At 42.3% G+C, this 18,529-nt stretch overlaps 2 protein-coding genes across 2 annotated transcripts; both read right to left on the bottom strand.

Annotated features, from left to right (window-relative positions):
- Positions 1-21: 21 nt before the first annotated feature.
- LOC147544639 (uncharacterized) lies at positions 22-2,663 on the bottom strand. Its single transcript, XM_086635741.1, has 3 exons — positions 1,759-2,663; positions 1,280-1,526; positions 22-195 (listed from the first exon to the last, which is right to left on the bottom strand). The coding sequence occupies exons 1-3, from the start codon at positions 2,661-2,663 to the stop codon at positions 22-24; spliced, it is 1,326 nt and encodes a 441-aa protein (XP_086491867.1).
- A 3,249-nt stretch (positions 2,664-5,912) lies between these two features.
- LOC147544638 (uncharacterized) lies at positions 5,913-17,049 on the bottom strand. Its single transcript, XM_086636024.1, has 2 exons — positions 15,027-17,049; positions 5,913-8,048 (listed from the first exon to the last, which is right to left on the bottom strand). The coding sequence occupies exon 2, from the start codon at positions 8,023-8,025 to the stop codon at positions 7,042-7,044; it is 984 nt and encodes a 327-aa protein (XP_086492150.1). The 5' UTR covers positions 8,026-8,048; positions 15,027-17,049; the 3' UTR covers positions 5,913-7,041.
- Positions 17,050-18,529: the final 1,480 nt, after the last annotated feature.

The raw sequence follows: 18,529 nt of genomic DNA, 5'->3' as shown, positions 1-18,529 counted from the left end.
CAACACTTCCATATGAATAGTTTACCAGTCGGTTTGATCCTGCATATGGCTCATGTTATTCATTCTCAAGTAATTATACATCGTTTTTATGGAGAAATTTCCTGATTTCGTTAACGTCCAAATCGGTTTATCATCGTCATTCTGGTTAATATTGATACTTTGTATAGCTTGTTGTACATCCTCTTCAAAGCATTCCTGCAATAATTGCACATTCCAGTTGTCATTAGTAATCAGTTGAGAAACCCATGTAAGACTGGATTCCTTATTATTGATAATAGGGGGGGTGGTTTGGGATCCAGAAGTCCTGCCAAATGTTAATTTTATTACCTTTGTTAATGTCCCAGAAGATCAGGTCAGTTAGCTCGTTGTAATGATTAGCAATCGACTTCCACATCCAGGAGTAACTCGCTTTCGGTTTCGATGGTTTATGAGTGTTAGGAAAATACTTACTTTTGAGGACCTGCACCCAGATGGCCGACGGATTCTTTATCATTCACCAGTTAATCTTGTTAAGAAACGCCTGGTTATCCATGCGGGGGAGACGAAGACCTAGACCCCCCGCCTTTTTAGGTTTACAGATAGCAGACCAATTAATAGTATGGAAGGTTTTGGATTTTCCCCACCAGAAAGTCCGTTGAATGGACTCAATGCTGTTGCATATGCCTTTAGGGATGGCAAAGCACTGCATTTGGTATCGGAGAACGGCCGCTGCGATAGTCGAGATGATTACCGAGCGACCCGCTTGGGACAGAAGGCTCGCTTGCCACTTGGCAAGCTTGCTGTTGATTTGGGAGAGAAGAGATTGGAAAGAAGAGGTTTTCTTTTTATCAATAAAGAGGTTCATGCCAAGATATTTGTCGTCCGTCGACGACTGGTGAACTTTTAACTCTCTAATAATCATTCTTTTGAATTTAGGATGAGAGTTTTTAGAAAAGAAGATATTAGATTTGGAGTAGTTTATCATTTGCCCCGAAGCCTCGCTGAACTCTTTTAGAATGTTCTTAAGGTTGTAAATGTTCTCTAAAGAGTTTTGACCAAAGATAAGGCAGTCATCCGCAAAGAGAAGATGAGAGATATTAAGCCTCGACTTAGCAATAGAGAAACCGAGAAACTGGTTAGGGTTATCACCTTTGTCTAGCAGCCTACTGAGACCTTCCATTGCAATCGCAAAGAGGAAGGGGGAGAGCGGATCACCCTGTCGGATCCCCCGACTGATGTTAAAAGAGTGACCTGGGCGACCGTTGATAAGCACTGCCATAGAGCTGGTGGCAAGGCAAACCTTGATAAGGTTAACCCAGCCAGGTGAAAAACCAAGCATGATCATCACTTTTTCCAGGTACTGCCATTCGATACGATCAAACGCTTTAGACATATCAAGTTTAAGGCCAAAATAGCTCTTAGCCCCTTTGATTTTCTTGAAAGAGTGAACCAGCTCCTGACTGATGATGATATTGTCTGTGATTTGTCGACCTGGGACGTAGGCAGCTTGGAAGGGGGAGATAATCTCCTCAAGAACAGATTTGAGCCTGTTAGCAAGGATTTTGGTCATAATTTTGTACGTCGTATTGAGGAGACTAATCGGACGATAATCCGCGGGGGTTTGAGGGGTTTTCGTTTTGGGGATAAGACAAATATGCGTGTGATTCGCCAAAGGCGGAAGCACCGCATTGTTGAAGAAAGAGGAGACCATCTGGAGAAGATCGTCTTTGACCGTGTCCCAGTTAGCTTGATAGAATAAAGGAGGGAATCCATCAGGACCTGGAGCCCCCCCTGGTTTCAGGGAGAAAGTGGCCATGGATTTCCTCCAGATCGGGAACTCTATTAAGACTCTCGTTCTGACCAGTAGAGATTTGAGACTTGAAACACTCCTTGAGATTTCCCGATAAAGTAGAGCCGCTAGAAGTAGAGATGTTGCGAATGTGGTTAGCAAAAGCCCTGGCAATAACCTCCTCATCATTGGACCACGAGTTATCTTCCAGTTTTATTGCCATAATTTGATTTTTCCGGTTACGCGTGGTCGCCTTTGCATGAAAATACTGGGTGTTTCTATCCCCAAGGTTGATATTCGCTATTCTCCATTTCTCTTTCCACAAGCTCTCTTGTTGAAGAAGGAGAGTTTCGATTTGATTAAAAGTGGCTTTGAAGGAATCCGTCTCAGTAATCGATTGCAACTTATGGGTCAAATCTCTGATGTTATTTTCAATGTTCCCGAACACCTCTTTATTCCACTTAGACAATTTAATCGCCAGAGAATTAAGCTTCATTTGAATCGAAGTAGGTAAATTAATCCAGTTATCTTTAATGAAGCGAGCGCAATTAGGATGGGACATCCAGGTTCTAATGAATTTAAAAGGCTTACGCCCCAAATTTGATTTAGGCTTAGTGGAGAGCAAAATGGGGTTGTGATCAGATCCAAGCGTAGGAAGATGAGTCAGTTTGGAGTGAGGAAAACTGGTGAGCCAAGTGTAGTTGACTAAAGCCCTATCAAGTCGCTCCCTAATAAGGTTACCATTAAATTGCTTATTAGACCAGGTAAACGGGTTGCCTACAAAACCAATATCCTGCAGTCCTAATTTATTAGTGAAATTTTTGATGTGGGTTATAGGGGACTGAGAGGCTTCTTTACCACCCAATTTTTCAGACTGGTCAAAAATGCAATTCATGTCACCAATCACTAGCCACGGAGAATTATGGTTAGGGGTTTTGTCGGCCAGGGTGTTCCAAGGTTTCATTTTATCTTTACTGTACGGGCTTCAATAGAAACCTGTCATGTAAAAGACCTTCTCAGTCACCGTGTGAAACCCGTGCACATGAATCATGTTATTGTCTGCATGAAGGACTTTAACCTCAAAATGGGGAGTGATAGGCCTAAAAATAGGTCTATTCCCGCAAGTATACGGGGTCAAGTTATAGTATTTATAATAAGATCGAGTATCGTCCCAAGGGATAAGTAGGCAATTTCGGATATTGACGGTAAGTTTAGCCCAATAATCAAAATGTCAATATCTAACTTAGACTAAAACACACACACACACCCCACTCATAAATTTGATGATTGATTTGGAAAAACTAAGAAAATAAATAAAACTACCTAAATGATCTATAAGAAAGAGGTGAGAAGATATCTAAGATTATGAAATCCACCGCACAATTTCACTTTATAAAACAAACACTTAATTACTTAAATCTCTTTTGCATTTACTCGGGATCCAATATAATGAACTATTTGGATTCCGGATGATGTTCTAGTTAAAACAATTTTATAATTACTAATTCTAATTGTCTACCTTTTAGAGATTCGGATTGTTAAACTATTATTCATCATCTAAAAAGCATACTCCATCTAACAACTTAATGAAAGTATGAAATATCTAATTATGAGGCATGAGTAATGAAAAGAAAATCCAATCCATATAGATAAACAATCAATAGACATTAAAGCACATCAAAGGATTTAATTAATCAAGAACAAGTATTATAAATATCCAAAATGGGTTTCATTCACAACCTTAGATTGCTAAATTAACTATACATGGAATCTAGAAATAACATTCATTGACATTGTAAAATAAATGAAAATACTAAGAAATTAATCGAAAGAAATCACCAAGAATGTCCAATTCCATATCCTCATGTATCTCCATTTTATCCAAGATTTGCTCCATTTATGCTCAAGAATTTTACTCCAAGAAATCCAAGTAATAGCTATTTTATTGCCACCCAAATAAGAAAAAGAAAGAGAAGGAAGAAATTAGATGTAGAAAGAAGTTAGAAAGAAGAGATGATCAAAGGGGATAAAGATGATAGAAGAATATGGAAGAAAGAAGGAGAAGACTATTAATGGAAGAAAGAATAGTGGTAGAGAAGAAGATGGAAAAAGAATGGAAAAGATGGATTTAATAGTAGAGAAGAGGGATTAGGTAAGAGGAGGTTGAAGAAATAGGTAAAAAGAAATAGGTAAGAAGAGGTATGGGAATAGAGAAGAGGGATATAGAGAAGAGGGATATTAGGTAAGAAGAGGTATTGAGAGGGTTTGCAAGTCTAGGTTCTAATGGAGGAGAAAGGGATTTATTTATAGGGTTAGGGTTTTGGTTGGGTTAAAGTGGTAAAAAAAGATAAAAGGAAGGGTTACTTTGGGAAAAATGGGGGTTTAAAGGACAATCTGGTCGGTGGCTAGGGTTTGGTTGGGGTTTCGGATGCTAGGGTATGGTCGGGTATAACTTAATAACTTGCGCTTGGTTCAGCAGCCGTCGGATGGAAGGTGTACGCGGATCTAAAGGGACAGGAGAGTGACACGCGTCCGGGATCATAGAAGTTAAGCAACTTCGGGCAAACCAAAACAAGAACAAAGGACGAGATGCTCAGCAGCCGCACGATCTGAAGAACGCGGTAGCGGACGAACAAGATTAAAACGTGGGCTCGGGATGCACGGAGTTAAGTTGCAACGGGCTACACAGAAGCATCAACCGTCGATCTGGGACACGCGGAGAAGAACGGTCAAGATTAAAACGTTGAAGTGGGGCTACCGGGTTAAGTTGCGGCGCGCTCCACCGGATCAGGCTTTTAAGGGCCATTTCGCTGCTTAGCGTGAATACGGGAATTGGATACACCGGTCCCTAGAGCGCGCCACGTGTCTTCTTGTATCCCGCGTGCCCGAATTTTTACCGAATATATCCCACCTGGTCAACAGTATTTGACCCAACTTTGACCTTGATTTATTCCTCCATCCGGACTCCGATTTGACTTCCGTTTTCTCCTACGGACTCGCCTCGACCTCTACTTTTCAACCACACACTGACCTTGGCCAAATTACCAGAATGTCCTTGACTCCAAATGAGCAAAATACTCTTCGTGCATCTTTTCCTCGTTTTTAACCGTTTTTCACACCTAACTCTCCCAAAGACACCTAATCAAGAAAACCAACCATTTTATTATAATAAAGACTCGAAACGAACTAACTCGACTAAATTAAACGACTCAGATGGGACATTTTCATGACCCATCAAACATCCCCAAACTTAGATTTTGCTAGTCCTCGAGCAAAACAAAAATAAAAGAAAAACCTAACTCACTTTCGGAGGAATCCCGGTTGCAGTTAGCATATGCAACAAGCCGTTAAACCCCTAGGTTGCGCTAGTGGACGAGTGTGGTCTCGTGAGGGTTTCCATAGATGACACCCACAAACATCATGGTTTCAAATACACAAGGGTCCAAGATCCAAATCGTAGATAAGCATGTTCATATAATGAAGGGTTTAAGCATGTCAAAACATAATGAATCAAGTAAACAAGTTCATGTGAAAGCTAAAGATCTCTTCACTAATGATCTAACCTTAAAATGCAAGTGTCATACCATAATGAGCACATCTATGTTCCGAAGTCACAAAACCTTGATTCCCAAGTTAGTACATTTCGCCTCGACTTCGGCCTCACGAACATACACTCCAAAAATGAAATCACTCAAGAATGGTTCGCTCGTATGTGTGAGTGTGATCACTTAACTAGGACTCAACACATAAAAAGGGTGAGGACAACATTTTGGAACGAATGATCTTCGAAAAGGAATTAGCCACTATATATAGTGGGGAAGCTCACTCGCCCTTCTCACCCATTCTACCCTCTAAAAATGTCTTCTAAAGGTTAGCGGATACAATAGATGATGTGATGGTGGTGGATTCCCGAGAATTTCGACCTCTTCATGATGGTAGAACCTCTTAAGCATCTCAACATTTGTTTCTTGCTTCGAATACTTATTCATGAACAAAAACACTAACACATATATACAATCACATCACTCACACAAAAGAGCTAACACATGCTCAAACATACACAAAAAAATCACTTTATTTCACTTTTTTTTTCTTTCTTTTTCTTTTTTTCATATCACTTTTTTTTTCCGTTTTTCGTTTTTTATTTTTCATTTTTTTTTCTCTTTTTTTCTCATAACACAAATTCAATCAACCAAAATAAAATACTACACACATAACTCTATTCTTGCAATCAACTGTTCATTTCATACTTGCTTTTGACATTCTTCATTCTTCTATCTCATGTCTTCATTCTCGGGATATAAGATGATAGATGGTGATGGAGTATCCGCTTTCCTCTAGTTGGCATTCTCATTGGGTTTCATGGACTACAAGGGCAAGGTTAATTCGCTATCCTAATGTCATTCCTAGTGGCTAAGGAAATTGAGCACACGAGATCAAATGAGCTCTTTTACAAGTTACGAGGTTGAGTAGCTCTTCATTCTACTCGTAGGTAGCGCGGAAGAGTACACTCGAATGGCAATTTAGGCTTTGAGCTCTCACATGGGTTAAGTCTCCACTAATGACTACTTTAGGTCTCTTAGAAATGTTACTTCTTCACTAAGATGTAACTCACATGGCACAACACAAACACTAAAAGACTCGACTTTCATGCAAAGGCCATTAGCAATCACAAAACTCGTCAACTACACACATATGCATCAACATTCTTAAAACTATCACTAGAATCACATGCAAATCTACTTAAAATGTTCAAAATTTTCAAATTTTGGCTAATTTGAACCCTTTTGTCTTTGAAACCCATGGTCATGCATTGGTTATGGTCATATCCCGCATCCCCAAACTTAAAACTAACATTGTCCTCAATGTTCTAAGCATATACTCACCAAAAGATAAAGAGGCACATCAATCTAAAGAGAAGAGTGGAGAGATATTACCATAACCGAAGGAGATAAAAGATGATACTACCAAGGCTCATGTATAAAGAGGTTCCAAGTTGATGCCAAGCTCGCGCCATCCCCAAACTTGGAACAAACCACGCCTTAGAAGTAAAACATATAAGAATTGCTCCTAAAATATCAACAAATATCATGAGAATGAATCACATAAAAGACATGACCACATACAAAGCTACCACTAACGTGGGTATACACGATTGCATTGAGCTATGCAATTAGCCTTTAGTTCTCTTGATTTCACACAAGAACACGAGTTATGTCTCGTGGAGGGTTTCCAGAGATGATACCCACAAACATCAAGACCCATTAATCGGCCTAACGATCATAAAGCAAAAAACGAAAATTTTGGGGGTCAACCCAAAGAAAGCTATATGCAGGTGTTAATCGTCTCAAAAAAAGATAAAGAATACAAAGTGCACATGAGACGATAAAAGAAAACAAGCCATCCCCAAACTTAGTGGGTGCACAGTCCACTAAGTAGGTATAAATAGAAGGAACGACAACAAAGAAATCATCAAAAGGATCGACATACATGTGAAGAGTCAAAATATCAGTCGAAGGCAAAAAATCATCTGGAAGCTTAGTGGACAGAATATCCACTATGTCCATAGACGTCTTTGGAAAGACGTCTGAAATGTCCCAAAAGGGATCAACAACCGAGTTTGAGATCATGTGGGAAGTCGAACTAGACTCTAAGGGTAAGGCAGTATGCTCGGGGACCAAGTCAAGGTCCATGGTTTCCTTAGGTAAATAGTCTGACAAACTATCCAACATGTCTCTAACTACTACGTCATCAATATCCTCAAAGACATCTGGGGCCTCGCAGTCAGTTATAATATCAGGCCTTCCTAGCATTGCATCTAAGACTGACTCCTTACAAGTGTCAAAAATTGGATAGTTCGGAATCGTGTCATCCTCAAACTTGCTTGTAGAGCCATCACCCTGAACATCAACGTCTAATGTAGTCCTATCATGGTGAGACGACAAATGGTGAGGAAACGAGACAACAAGGTTATCAGTTTGTTCAAGCTCTTGGGCCCTCTCAGTTGATTCGTCGACATTTAACTTAGTACTAGGGTATGACGTATTACCCTCGCCATCGGACCTAGTACTCTCTTGAGTTTGGGGTGGTAAAACCCCTTCCTCGTCGGCTAATAACTGTGATGTAATCATCTGTACTTGATGATTTAGAAACTCAAACTGATGATTTAAAGACTCAAACCTCTGTTGTAACTCCTGTTGCATTTGAATCTGCGTCTGTTGAAATAGATCTTGTGTCTCTTCATGTTGTAACATCATTTCAGTCAGACGACTCACAGACTCTGTAGTGGTCAAAAATCGTGTTGGGCCCACTTCGTCTAAAGGTCGCCTAGACCGAGCCTACTTTGAACAAATATCACTTGGGCCCGACCCACTTGCCTACTAGTTGGACACTCTCCAACGTGGAATTCGGCCAACTAAAGGTCCAAACGGCTCTAAGCCCTTGTGAACGTCCATCTAGACGAACAATAACCTATTAAAAGCAACAATACTCCAAGCACCTCTTGGTCGCCCTCAACCGAGTATGCCGGTTACCGAGTCAACCTCAACTCCGGAGACCTCGCCACGTATTCATTTGACGAAGTCCCTCTAAAACCCCACGTCGCCTTAAGTACCGTTAGGTGATCTCAGACTACAAAGAGCCTAAAGTCGAGGCGGCGTAATCGTACGATCGAGTTACTCCAGGTGACAGATCGACGGCCAAGGACGAGTCTCCCTTAGGGTTTGGGGTCACCCTCGACCCCAATCATCTCGGATCTGACAGACTCCACGAGTCCATCTGTCGCCTATAAATAGAAGGAGGCTCAGACTCCAAAGGCATGGAATACCGACTAGAAAACTACATAACATTATTCTCTTTCTCTCTCTCTCACATTTAGTATCTTCTGATCAGTGCTCTAGACGACGATAATCGACCTTCGAATTCCAGAAGACTTGAAGGGTAATCTTCTAGGGGATCACTCTAGACGACGATATTACATCTTCAAGCTCCATCACCCTCGAAGTCCTTCTCAAGTTCCTATTACATCCCACTTCTTCCTTACCCAGAATGTCCGATCGAGACGACCTCTCGTCCTGCTCCAGGAGATCAATCCGACCAACTATCCAGTAGAGTCGAAGCTCCAGCCACTCTACGAGTCTAGCCACCCTCCGACGATACAACACGGTGACACCCTCAGCATTCAATCATTTAAATACTTATCTTTTATAGTTTGCTGACTTGACCGTCGGAGTGCCCTTGGCAAGACACCATCCCGGTGTCCCCAAGACTTCACGGTTTCTGCTCTTTTTTGTCTGTCTACAGGTCCAACCGGAACTTCGTCCATCTCGAGGTCTAAAGCCCAAGTTGTCGGTGGCCCACCAATCGACGATCTAATAATTGTGTGATTCTCTACCGTCCACAGTTTGGCGCCCACCGTGGGGCCCCTTCAACTAACATCTCAGACGATCTCATCAATGGAAGAAGGAATGGTAGCCTCACCAAACGATGTCTCGACCCAGATCGCCGAACTCACTGCTCAGATGAAAGAAACTGCCCAAAAATTTAAGGCCTTGGAGGAGGAGAATGCTCTGGTTCGAGCAGAAAATCAACTACTTCAAGAAAAAGTTACTGAACTCGCCATGGTGTATCCAACAGGACCTAGGTTTCGAACTCTAGTCAACCCGATGCAATCCTTGGTGACCCCTGAAGCAGGAAACTCCTCCAGCCAACCAACCGTCCAGTCTGGCACCATTGGCGTCTCGATTTCGAATCCAGTGATTAATACTACGACTCCGGCAACGACGTTATTATCATCTTTCCAAAGCTCAGCTCAAACCAATCAACAATCGCAGTCGATGACTGCCCCTCTTTTCTCATCCTCCCTTACTCCTCCTACTTTACTACCTACTAGTGTACCCTTTAGTCTGTTGACTGATGGTCTGAACTCTGGCTTTGCAGGAACTCCCTTGGAGCAGGCGATGGCTAAAAAATTGGCAGAGATGGAGGCTCTGATCACTCGCATTCCAGGAGTCCCAACCCCCCTTAGAAATAGTCTACCACAGAGTTATGCAGACTCCCCTTTCGTCGACGCCATCGCCTTAGTGGAGATGCCGAAGAAATTTTCATTCCCTAGTATGAGAATGTATGATGGCACCTCAGATCCAGGTGACCATATTGCATCCTACAAGCAAAGGATGTTCACTGCAGCCATACCCAGGGACCTTAGAGAGGCTTGCATGTGCAAAAGCTTCGGGTCGAGCCTCATTGGTCCAGCTCTCCAGTGGTACACCAACCTGCCGAACAACTCCATCGCCTCATTTGCCCAGCTGACAGACACGTTCGATGAACAGTTCGCTAGTAGTAAGAAGTTAGAGAAGCTCTCTGGAGACCTTTACCGACTTAGCCAGAGGCGAGGTGAACCACTTAGAGATTATGTAGGGAGGTTCAACAGAGAGAAAGTTTCGATCCCCTATTGCAACCAAGAGACGGCAGTGGATGCGTTTCGAAAAGGGTTACTTCCAGACAGTGAACTCTACAAAGAACTCACCAAGTTCAATTGCACAACCATGGAGGATGTCTTAGCTCGAGTTTGGGTAGCAATCCGTTGGGAAGAAGACAAGTACCATCAAAATAGACACTACCCTAGCGACGAGCGGTCTCGAGAACGTCGTTTGAAACGAACAGATCGTAGGTCAGATGGCAGACACTTAGAGCCCTACACTACCTCAAGGCGACCTCAAGCCCGAGACGACAGAAAACCACTTGATCCACCAGGTCTAACTGCCGAACGGACCAGTTCGCATCAGAGTTCCAGACTACAACATGAACATCGAACCATCTGAGTAGTAGGGCAAGGTGGACAAACTACAAGTCGAAGATGGACTCAACATTAATAAGAGTTGGAATGCAGCACATCTAAAGTTGTACCATTTCTAAACTCTAAACTATTTTTATTACATTTCATCTTGAATAAACTTATTGACTTAAGCATCGGAGAGTCGGTGGCTACGCCACCGACCAACGCTCTAGCTCAATTTTTTGCAGGTTAGAGCATCTTACCCAGACAACAAACGTCTCGCCAGAGGTGTATCTCTAACCTTCTAAATTCTACCTCAAAAGTTTACACTGTCTTAAAAACTCTACTGAGTAACTTTTGTACTGGAGGGTCGATGGTTCCACCATCAACCTCCCCTCTTACCTAATCGCAGAGCGACTAAACACGACCGGAGGACAAACATGGCTGGAAAACAACACCTCCATCATCCACCAACTTTAGTCGACTCTAGAGACAACAGTCTGGAAAAGTTGATTCAACTTCTAGGCTAAAGGGCACGAAACATTCTACACCTACAATCTGGGGCAAAAAACATCAAATAACCCCTTGGGAGCACGACCTAGCTGGAACCAGACCTGAATCTTGCACTATCCTGGACTCCACACAAGGTTAATCGATATTCATCTCGACTCCCATACTGATAACAGGAAGTATTGAATGTCTTCACCCATTATTTCTATCATTCTTTGTTGATAGAAAATTACTAATTTGTGCGCCGGTGGGCTGGTGGTGTTGCCGTCGACCTTCGCTTTTGTGTGTGCAGCTCGGTCAAAGCTCGTGGACAAACAGGAGAAACACAACCTTCACCCATCCACCGAAGCTAGCCAGCAAATAATCAACCTAAGTCCAGAAAATAATGTTCTGCACTTAGGCTGGGGGGACAAATGGTGCCTAAAATGCGAGCTCGAATTCTCTCAAAGCTAAATGGAGACTAGAGCTATCAACCTTAAAACTTCAGACGAAGAACATAAGACTTCAACGAAAAACAAAAAAAAAATTAATACCGACCTCCAGACTGCTTAACGACAGTCTGGAGGAATGCCTCCAAGCTACCCACGGTAGTTCGGAGGAAAAACCTCTTACTGTCGCTTCGACGAAGCAGCAAGGTTCACGCTCGAGCTCCAACTGGCCTAACAGGGGACAAATAATACCATGAAATGCAAGCTTAAACTTCCAACATAGCCACACAGAAGACTAGAGCTATCGACCTCATACTTCAGATGAAGAACATAAGACTTCGACGAAAAAAATACATATTCTAAGAAGCTTACTGTCGCTTCAAACGAAGCAACGAGGTTCACGCTCGAACTTCAACCGGCTTTAAAGGGAGCACTACAATACTACATACCTTTTTGTACCCCCACATGATCCACACAAGGCGCCATTAATCTCCCTTCCTCTAATTCTCTTTCTACACATTGTAGCGGGTCGAGACGTCTCCGAGACTCCACCCGGCCTAAGGAAGGTTCGAGATAGATACATCCTGGGGAATATAAATACCTCGGGTGTTACCTAAAGAAAAGGAAAGCTCGAGACCTCAAAGTCATCAAAATAACACAACGGCTTCGAGATCTCACTCTCTTCTTGAAAGAATTCACCCTCGAGCTCTACATGGCAGAATGACGCCTTAAGGCTCTCGACTCTGACTCCAACTACAAAGTCTCAAAAGTCTACAATTCTAGATGAACGCATTCGAAAATGCTAGCCCTTGGGCCAACTCAGTAGACGATAGAACAACCCCGAAGGTCAAGCTCGAGAAGAGCACTGGAGAAATTCTCGCCACTAAGCTCGAGACGACAAACCTCAAGTCTGAATTACTTTGTAATACTTCTTACTCAACTCATTCTTGCTTGTTTGCAATGTTCCTTATACGTACTTTTTTTTTATTGTGTAACTTAACTCATGAAATTCATTGAAGAAATCATCGCCCTTGCAAATATTCTGATGTTCAATACTACAGTCCCGTTAAATGGATTGAGCCAACACTTAGTCCAGCTAGACTATGTCTGGTCTCTCTAGGGAACTAAAGTCCCGCTAAATGGATTGAGCCAACACTTAGTCCAGCTAGACTATATTTGGTCTCTCTAGGGCAACTAAAGTCCTGCTAAATGGATTGAGCCAACACTTAGTCCAGCTAGACTATATTTGGTCTCTCTAAGATAACTAAAGTCCCGCTAAACTTGAAACGTCTAGGCATCTAGTACTATCATAACACCTAAGGAACGAGCCGACACTTAGTCCATCTAGACTACTTCAAGCAAATTCAAGGCCAATATTCCATAAATAGCAAAACACGGATTTCGACAAGTGTACTACTCAGAAAAAAGGTATGTGTTTCACACATTGGTCGAGACCTTTGAAAATAAATGTGTCATATAGTTGTTGAGACCCCCCACAAAAATCATTTGTTGTCTATTTAATTATATGTCACTTGAGCACATTTGTTTACACACATGTATATATATACACACAGACACACATATATATATATGTATGCACAAATTTTTCAAAAAATAATCAATTCTGATTTAAAAGGAAAAAAATTAATACCGACCTCCAGACTGCTTAACGACAGTCTGGAGGAATGCCTCCAAGCTACCCACGGTAGTTCGGAGGAAAAACCTCCAAACTGCCGAAAGGCAGCCTGGAGGAATTCCTCCAAACTACCGAAAGGTAGCCTGGAGGAAGCCTCCAAACTACCTCACGGTAGCTTGGAGGGAATCTTCCCCCAAACTACCATTAGGTAGTTTGGAGGAATTAATTCCCCCAAACTACCACCAGGTAGTTTGGAGGAATTAATTCCCCCAAACTACCACCAGGTAGTTTGGAGGGAATTCTCCCAAACTAACTTATGATAGTTTGGGGGAAACCTCCAAACCACCTTGTGGTAGTTTGGAGGAAACCCTCCCCAAACTACTTAGGGGTGGTTCGGAGGAAACCTCCTCACCCACTAACCGTGGGCAATTTGGAGGCCCTCCCGAACTGCTTTTCGGTAGTGTGGACCGGATCTGTCCGACTAATTTTTCTACATATTCGTGGTGACAACCCGATGTTTTTTTTAGATCCGTAAATATTTGCGTATTTTTAAAATCATTATAAGATCGAAGACCAATTTCGACACTAAGTCGTATTTCACTCGAAGTGGTCAGACAATCAATATGTTTGACGAGAGAACATATTTCGGAAACGTCATACAATTTTCAAGAATACCGGAACTTCCCCGATCGAACGCTAAACACCGACACCTCCTCGGAAATACGAAATCTACTCTCTAAGCGAGCAAATCACTAACTTAGAGAGTGGGGGACAAACTGTAGTGGTCAAAAATCGTGTTGGGCCCACTTCGTCTAAAGGTCGCCTAGACCGAGCCTACTTCGAACAAATATCACTTGGGCCCGACCCACTTGCCTACTAGTTGGACACTCTCCAACGTAGAATTCGGCCAACTAAAGGTCCAAACGGCTCTAAGCCCTTGTGAACGTCCATCTAGACGAACAATAACCTATTAAAAGCAACAATACTCCAAGCACCTCTTGGTCGCCCTCAACCGAGTATGCCGGTTACCGAGTCAACCTCAACTCCGGAGACCTCGCCACGTATTCATTTGACGAAGTCCCTCTAAAACCCCACGTCGCCTTAAGTACCGTTAGGTGATCTCAGACTACGAAGAGCCTAAAGTCGAGGCGGCGTAATCGTACGATCGAGTTACTCCAGGTGACAGATCGACGGCCAAGGACGAGTCTCCCTTAGGGTTTGGGGTCACCCTCGACCCCAATCATCTCGGATCTGACAGACTCCACGAGTCCATCAGTCGCCTATAAATAGAAGGAGGCTCAGACTCCAAAGGCATGGAATACCGACTAGAAAACTACATAACATTATTCTCTTTCTCTCTCTCTCTCTCTCTCACATTTAGTATCTTCTAATCAGTGCTCTAGACGACGATAATCGACCTTCGAATTCCAGAAGACTTGAAGGGTAATCTTCTAGGGGAGCACTCTAGACGACGATATTACATCTTCAAGCTCCATCACCCTCGAAGTCCTTCTCAAGTTCCTATTACATCCCACTTCTTCCTTACCCAGAATCTCCGATCGAGACGACCTCTCGACCTGCTCCAGGAGATCAATCCGACCAACTATCCAGTAGAGTCGAAGCTCCGGCCACTCTACGAGTCTAGCCACCCTCCGACGATACAACACGGTGACACCCTCAGCATTCAATCATTTAAATACTTATCTTTTATAGTTTGCTGACTTGACCGTCGGAGTGCCCTTGGCAAGACACCATCCCGGTGTCCCCAAGACTTCACGGTTTCTGCTCTTTTTTGTCTGTCTACAGGTCCAACCGGAACTTCGTCCATCTCGAGGTCTAAAGCCCAAGTTGTCGGTGGCCCACCAATCGACGATCTAATAATTGTGTGATTCTCTACCGTCTACAGACTCTAATTGAGATCTGTCTTCAAGAGTCTCTTCGTGATAAGGCTCACAAGTGTAATTAAATGAAGACTCTTGATAATAACTCCCACCGTACATACTAGGATCATACCTGCCTCTAAAATCATTGGTCTCAGAATAATGTGGACTATAAGGTCTCTCATACATATTTAGTGTCGGACCATATCCATCACTAATTCGACCATCTCTACACATCCGTCGGTATTCTCCTAGGGTCATACGAGATCTGTCATGCTCAAATGGTCTATTCCCCTCACTAATCGAAACATCCCTACACATCCTATGGTATTCACCTAAGGTCATATTAGGTCGGTTAGTGCGGGGAATCCTCGAAATAAGCTCATCATCATCAACATCGAATGGCCAACCGTTATAAGAACGTGCCATGATCTCACAATGCTCAAGGAACTAACAAACAAGCTATCAATGCAAATCAAAACTTATCCAACCAATCACACACAAGTAAGAAAGAAAGAGATAGAATACGATACTAGCGGATGCTCCTCTCGTTTCGTTCTTCCTTCCGATTCCTTTCTGATTCTTTTGTTCCCCTTCGCTCTTATGTTCCTGTTTTTTGGCTTTTCTCTTAAAGTGGTACCTGAAAAAAAAGAAAAGATAAGAAACTACGAAAATAAAGAAAGAAAAACGTCTAAGTTAACAAATAACACTAAACTAATGAACAAAACAAGCAAACAACATCCGAACTACTAAACCTATCCCCGGCAGCGGCGCCAAAAACTTGATAGGCCTAAAAATAGGTCTATTCCCGCAAGTATACGGGGTCAAGTTATAGTATTTATAATAAGATCGAGTATCGTCCCAAGGGATAAGTAAGCAATTTCGGATATTGACGGTAAGTTTAGTCCAATAATCAAAATGTCAATATCTAATTTAGACTAAAACACACACACACCCCACTCATAAATTTGATGATTGATTTGGAAAAACTAAGAAAATAAATAAAACTAACTAAACGATCTATAAGAAAGAGGTGAGAAGATATCTAAGATTATGAAATCCACCGCACAATTTCACTTTATAAAACAAACACTTAATTACTTAAATCTCTTTTGTATTTACTCGGGATCCAATATAATGAACTATTTGGATTCCGGATGATGTTCTAGTTAAAACAATTTTATAGTTACTAATTTTAATTGTCTACCTTTTAGAGATTCGGATTGTTAAACTATTATTCATCATCTAAAAAGCATACTCCATCTAACAACTTAATGAAAGTATGAAATATCTAATTATGAGGCATGAGTAATGAAAAGAAAATCCAATCCATATAGATAAACAATCAATAGACATTAAAGCACATCAAAGGATTTAATTAATCAAGAACAAGTATTATAAATATCCAAAATGGGTTTCATTCACAACCTTAGATTGCTAAATTAACTATACATGGAATCTAGAAATAACATTCATTGACATTGTAAAATAAATGAAAATACTAAGAAATTAATCGAAAGAAATCACCAAGAATGTCCAATTCCATATCCTCATGTATCTCCATTTTATCCAAGATTTGCTCCATTTATGCTCAAGAATTTTACTCCAAGAAATCCAAGTAATAGCTATTTTATTGCCACCCAAATAAGAAAAAGAAAGAGAAGGAAGAAATTAGATGTAGAAAGAAGTTAGAAAGAAGAGATGATCAAAGGGGATAAAGATGATAGAAGAATATGGAAGAAAGAAGGAGAAGACTATTAATGGAAGAAAGAATAGTGGTAGAGAAGAAGATGGAAAAAGAATGGAAAAGATGGATTTAATAGTAGAGAAGAGGGATTAGGTAAGAGGAGGTTGAAGAAATAGGTAAAAAGAAATAGGTAAGAAGAGGTATGGGAATAGAGAAGAGGGATATAGAGAAGAGGGATATTAGGTAAGAAGAGGTATTGAGAGGGTTTGCAAGTCTAGGTTCTAATGGAGGAGAAAGGGATTTATTTATAGGGTTAGGGTTTTGGTTGGGTTAAAGTGGTAAAAAAAGATAAAAGGAAGGGTTACTTTGGGAAAAATGGGGGTTTAAAGGACAATCTGGTCGGTGGCTAGGGTTTGGTTGGGGTTTCGGATGCTAGGGTATGGTCGGGTATAACTTAATAACTTGCGCTTGGTTCAGCAGCCGTCGGATGGAAGGTGTACGCGGATCTAAAGGGACAGGAGAGTGACACGCGTCCGGGATCATAGAAGTTAAGCAACTTCGGGCAAACCAAAACAAGAACAAAGGACGAGATGCTCAGCAGCCGCACGATCTGAAGAACGCGGTAGCGGACGAACAAGATTAAAACGTGGGCTCGGGATGCACGGAGTTAAGTTGCAACGGGCTACACAGAAGCATCAACCGTCGATCTGGGACACGCGGAGAAGAACGGTCAAGATTAAAACGTTGAAGTGGGGCTACCGGGTTAAGTTGCGGCGCGCTCCACCGGATCAGGCTTTTAAGGGCCATTTCGCTGCTTAGCGTGAATACGGGAATTGGATACACCGGTCCCTAGAGCGCGCCACGTGTCTTCTTGTATCCCGCGTGCCCGAATTTTTACCGAATATATCCCACCTGGTCAACAGTATTTGACCCAACTTTGACCTTGATTTATTCCTCCATCCGGACTCCGATTTGACTTCCGTTTTCTCCTACGGACTCGCCTCGACCTCTACTTTTCAACCACACACTGACCTTGGCCAAATTACCAGAATGTCCTTGACTCCAAATGAGCAAAATACTCTTCGTGCATCTTTTCCTCGTTTTTAACCGTTTTTCACACCTAACTCTCCCAAAGACACCTAATCAAGAAAACCAACCATTTTATTATAATAAAGACTCGAAACGAACTAACTCGACTAAATTAAATGACTCAGATGGGACATTTTCATGACCCATCAGGGAGACCAGAAGAGAGCAAGGCCACCCGCCGTCTTAATAGGATCAACAACAAACTTGTTATACGTGCTATTTGAGTTGATAAGTTTTTCCAAGTTGGTGTTAAGGCATTTGGTCTCCGAGAGAAATAAGAAATCCGGGCTATGATCTTTGAGAAGACTGAAGAGATGCTTACGGTTAGCGAAGTTCCCGCAGCCCCGAACATTCCAGGCTAGGACAGAGATCTCCATGAGGGGGAAGGTACGACACTGGCCAGAACCAACCACTAACCTAGCCCAAAGGGAAGCGACGCCCTCAGCTGAACACAAAAGAACCGAAGGCCCACGGGTCAACAACCTGACACACGACCCCACTAGCCTAAGGCCAAGGCTAAGGAAAGCACACAACCTGGACTAGTCAGACGACTAACCCCAGCAAAGCCCCAGGGACCTAAACCAACTAACTCAGCCTCAAGGGAAGAAACAAATAGGGCAAGCCCCGCAACACGGCTAACTAGACTGAAGACACTACTCCCGAGCCAGGAACACTGCTCCACTACCAAGAAGGGAGGCCTAACTGAGGACCCACGGCCCAAGACCGGAATAAAGACCAAAAGACTGAGAGCGCCC

This window comes from Eschscholzia californica, unplaced genomic scaffold (assembly GCF_041429995.1).
Source record: "Eschscholzia californica isolate CP2 unplaced genomic scaffold, dmEscCali1.0.p SCAF_4, whole genome shotgun sequence".
Taxonomy (NCBI): Eukaryota; Viridiplantae; Streptophyta; class Magnoliopsida; order Ranunculales; family Papaveraceae; genus Eschscholzia; species Eschscholzia californica.
This window is presented reverse-complemented; position numbering and strand designations above follow the sequence as displayed.

Excerpts from the sequence above, each read along its gene's own strand:
- LOC147544639 (XM_086635741.1), bottom strand. The coding sequence starts at position 2,663 with ATGAATTGCATTTTTGACCAGTCTGAAAAATTGGGTGGTAAAGAAGCC. Across the intron at positions 1,527-1,758 it reads GAAACCAGGGGGGGCTCCAG|GCTCAAATCTGTTCTTGAGG; the intron begins GTCCTGATGGAT and ends CCTTGCTAACAG. Across the intron at positions 196-1,279 it reads GCTGGGTTAACCTTATCAAG|GAATGCTTTGAAGAGGATGT; the intron begins GTTTGCCTTGCC and ends CAATTATTGCAG.
- LOC147544638 (XM_086636024.1), bottom strand. The coding sequence starts at position 8,025 with ATGATGTTACAACATGAAGAGACACAAGATCTATTTCAACAGACGCAG.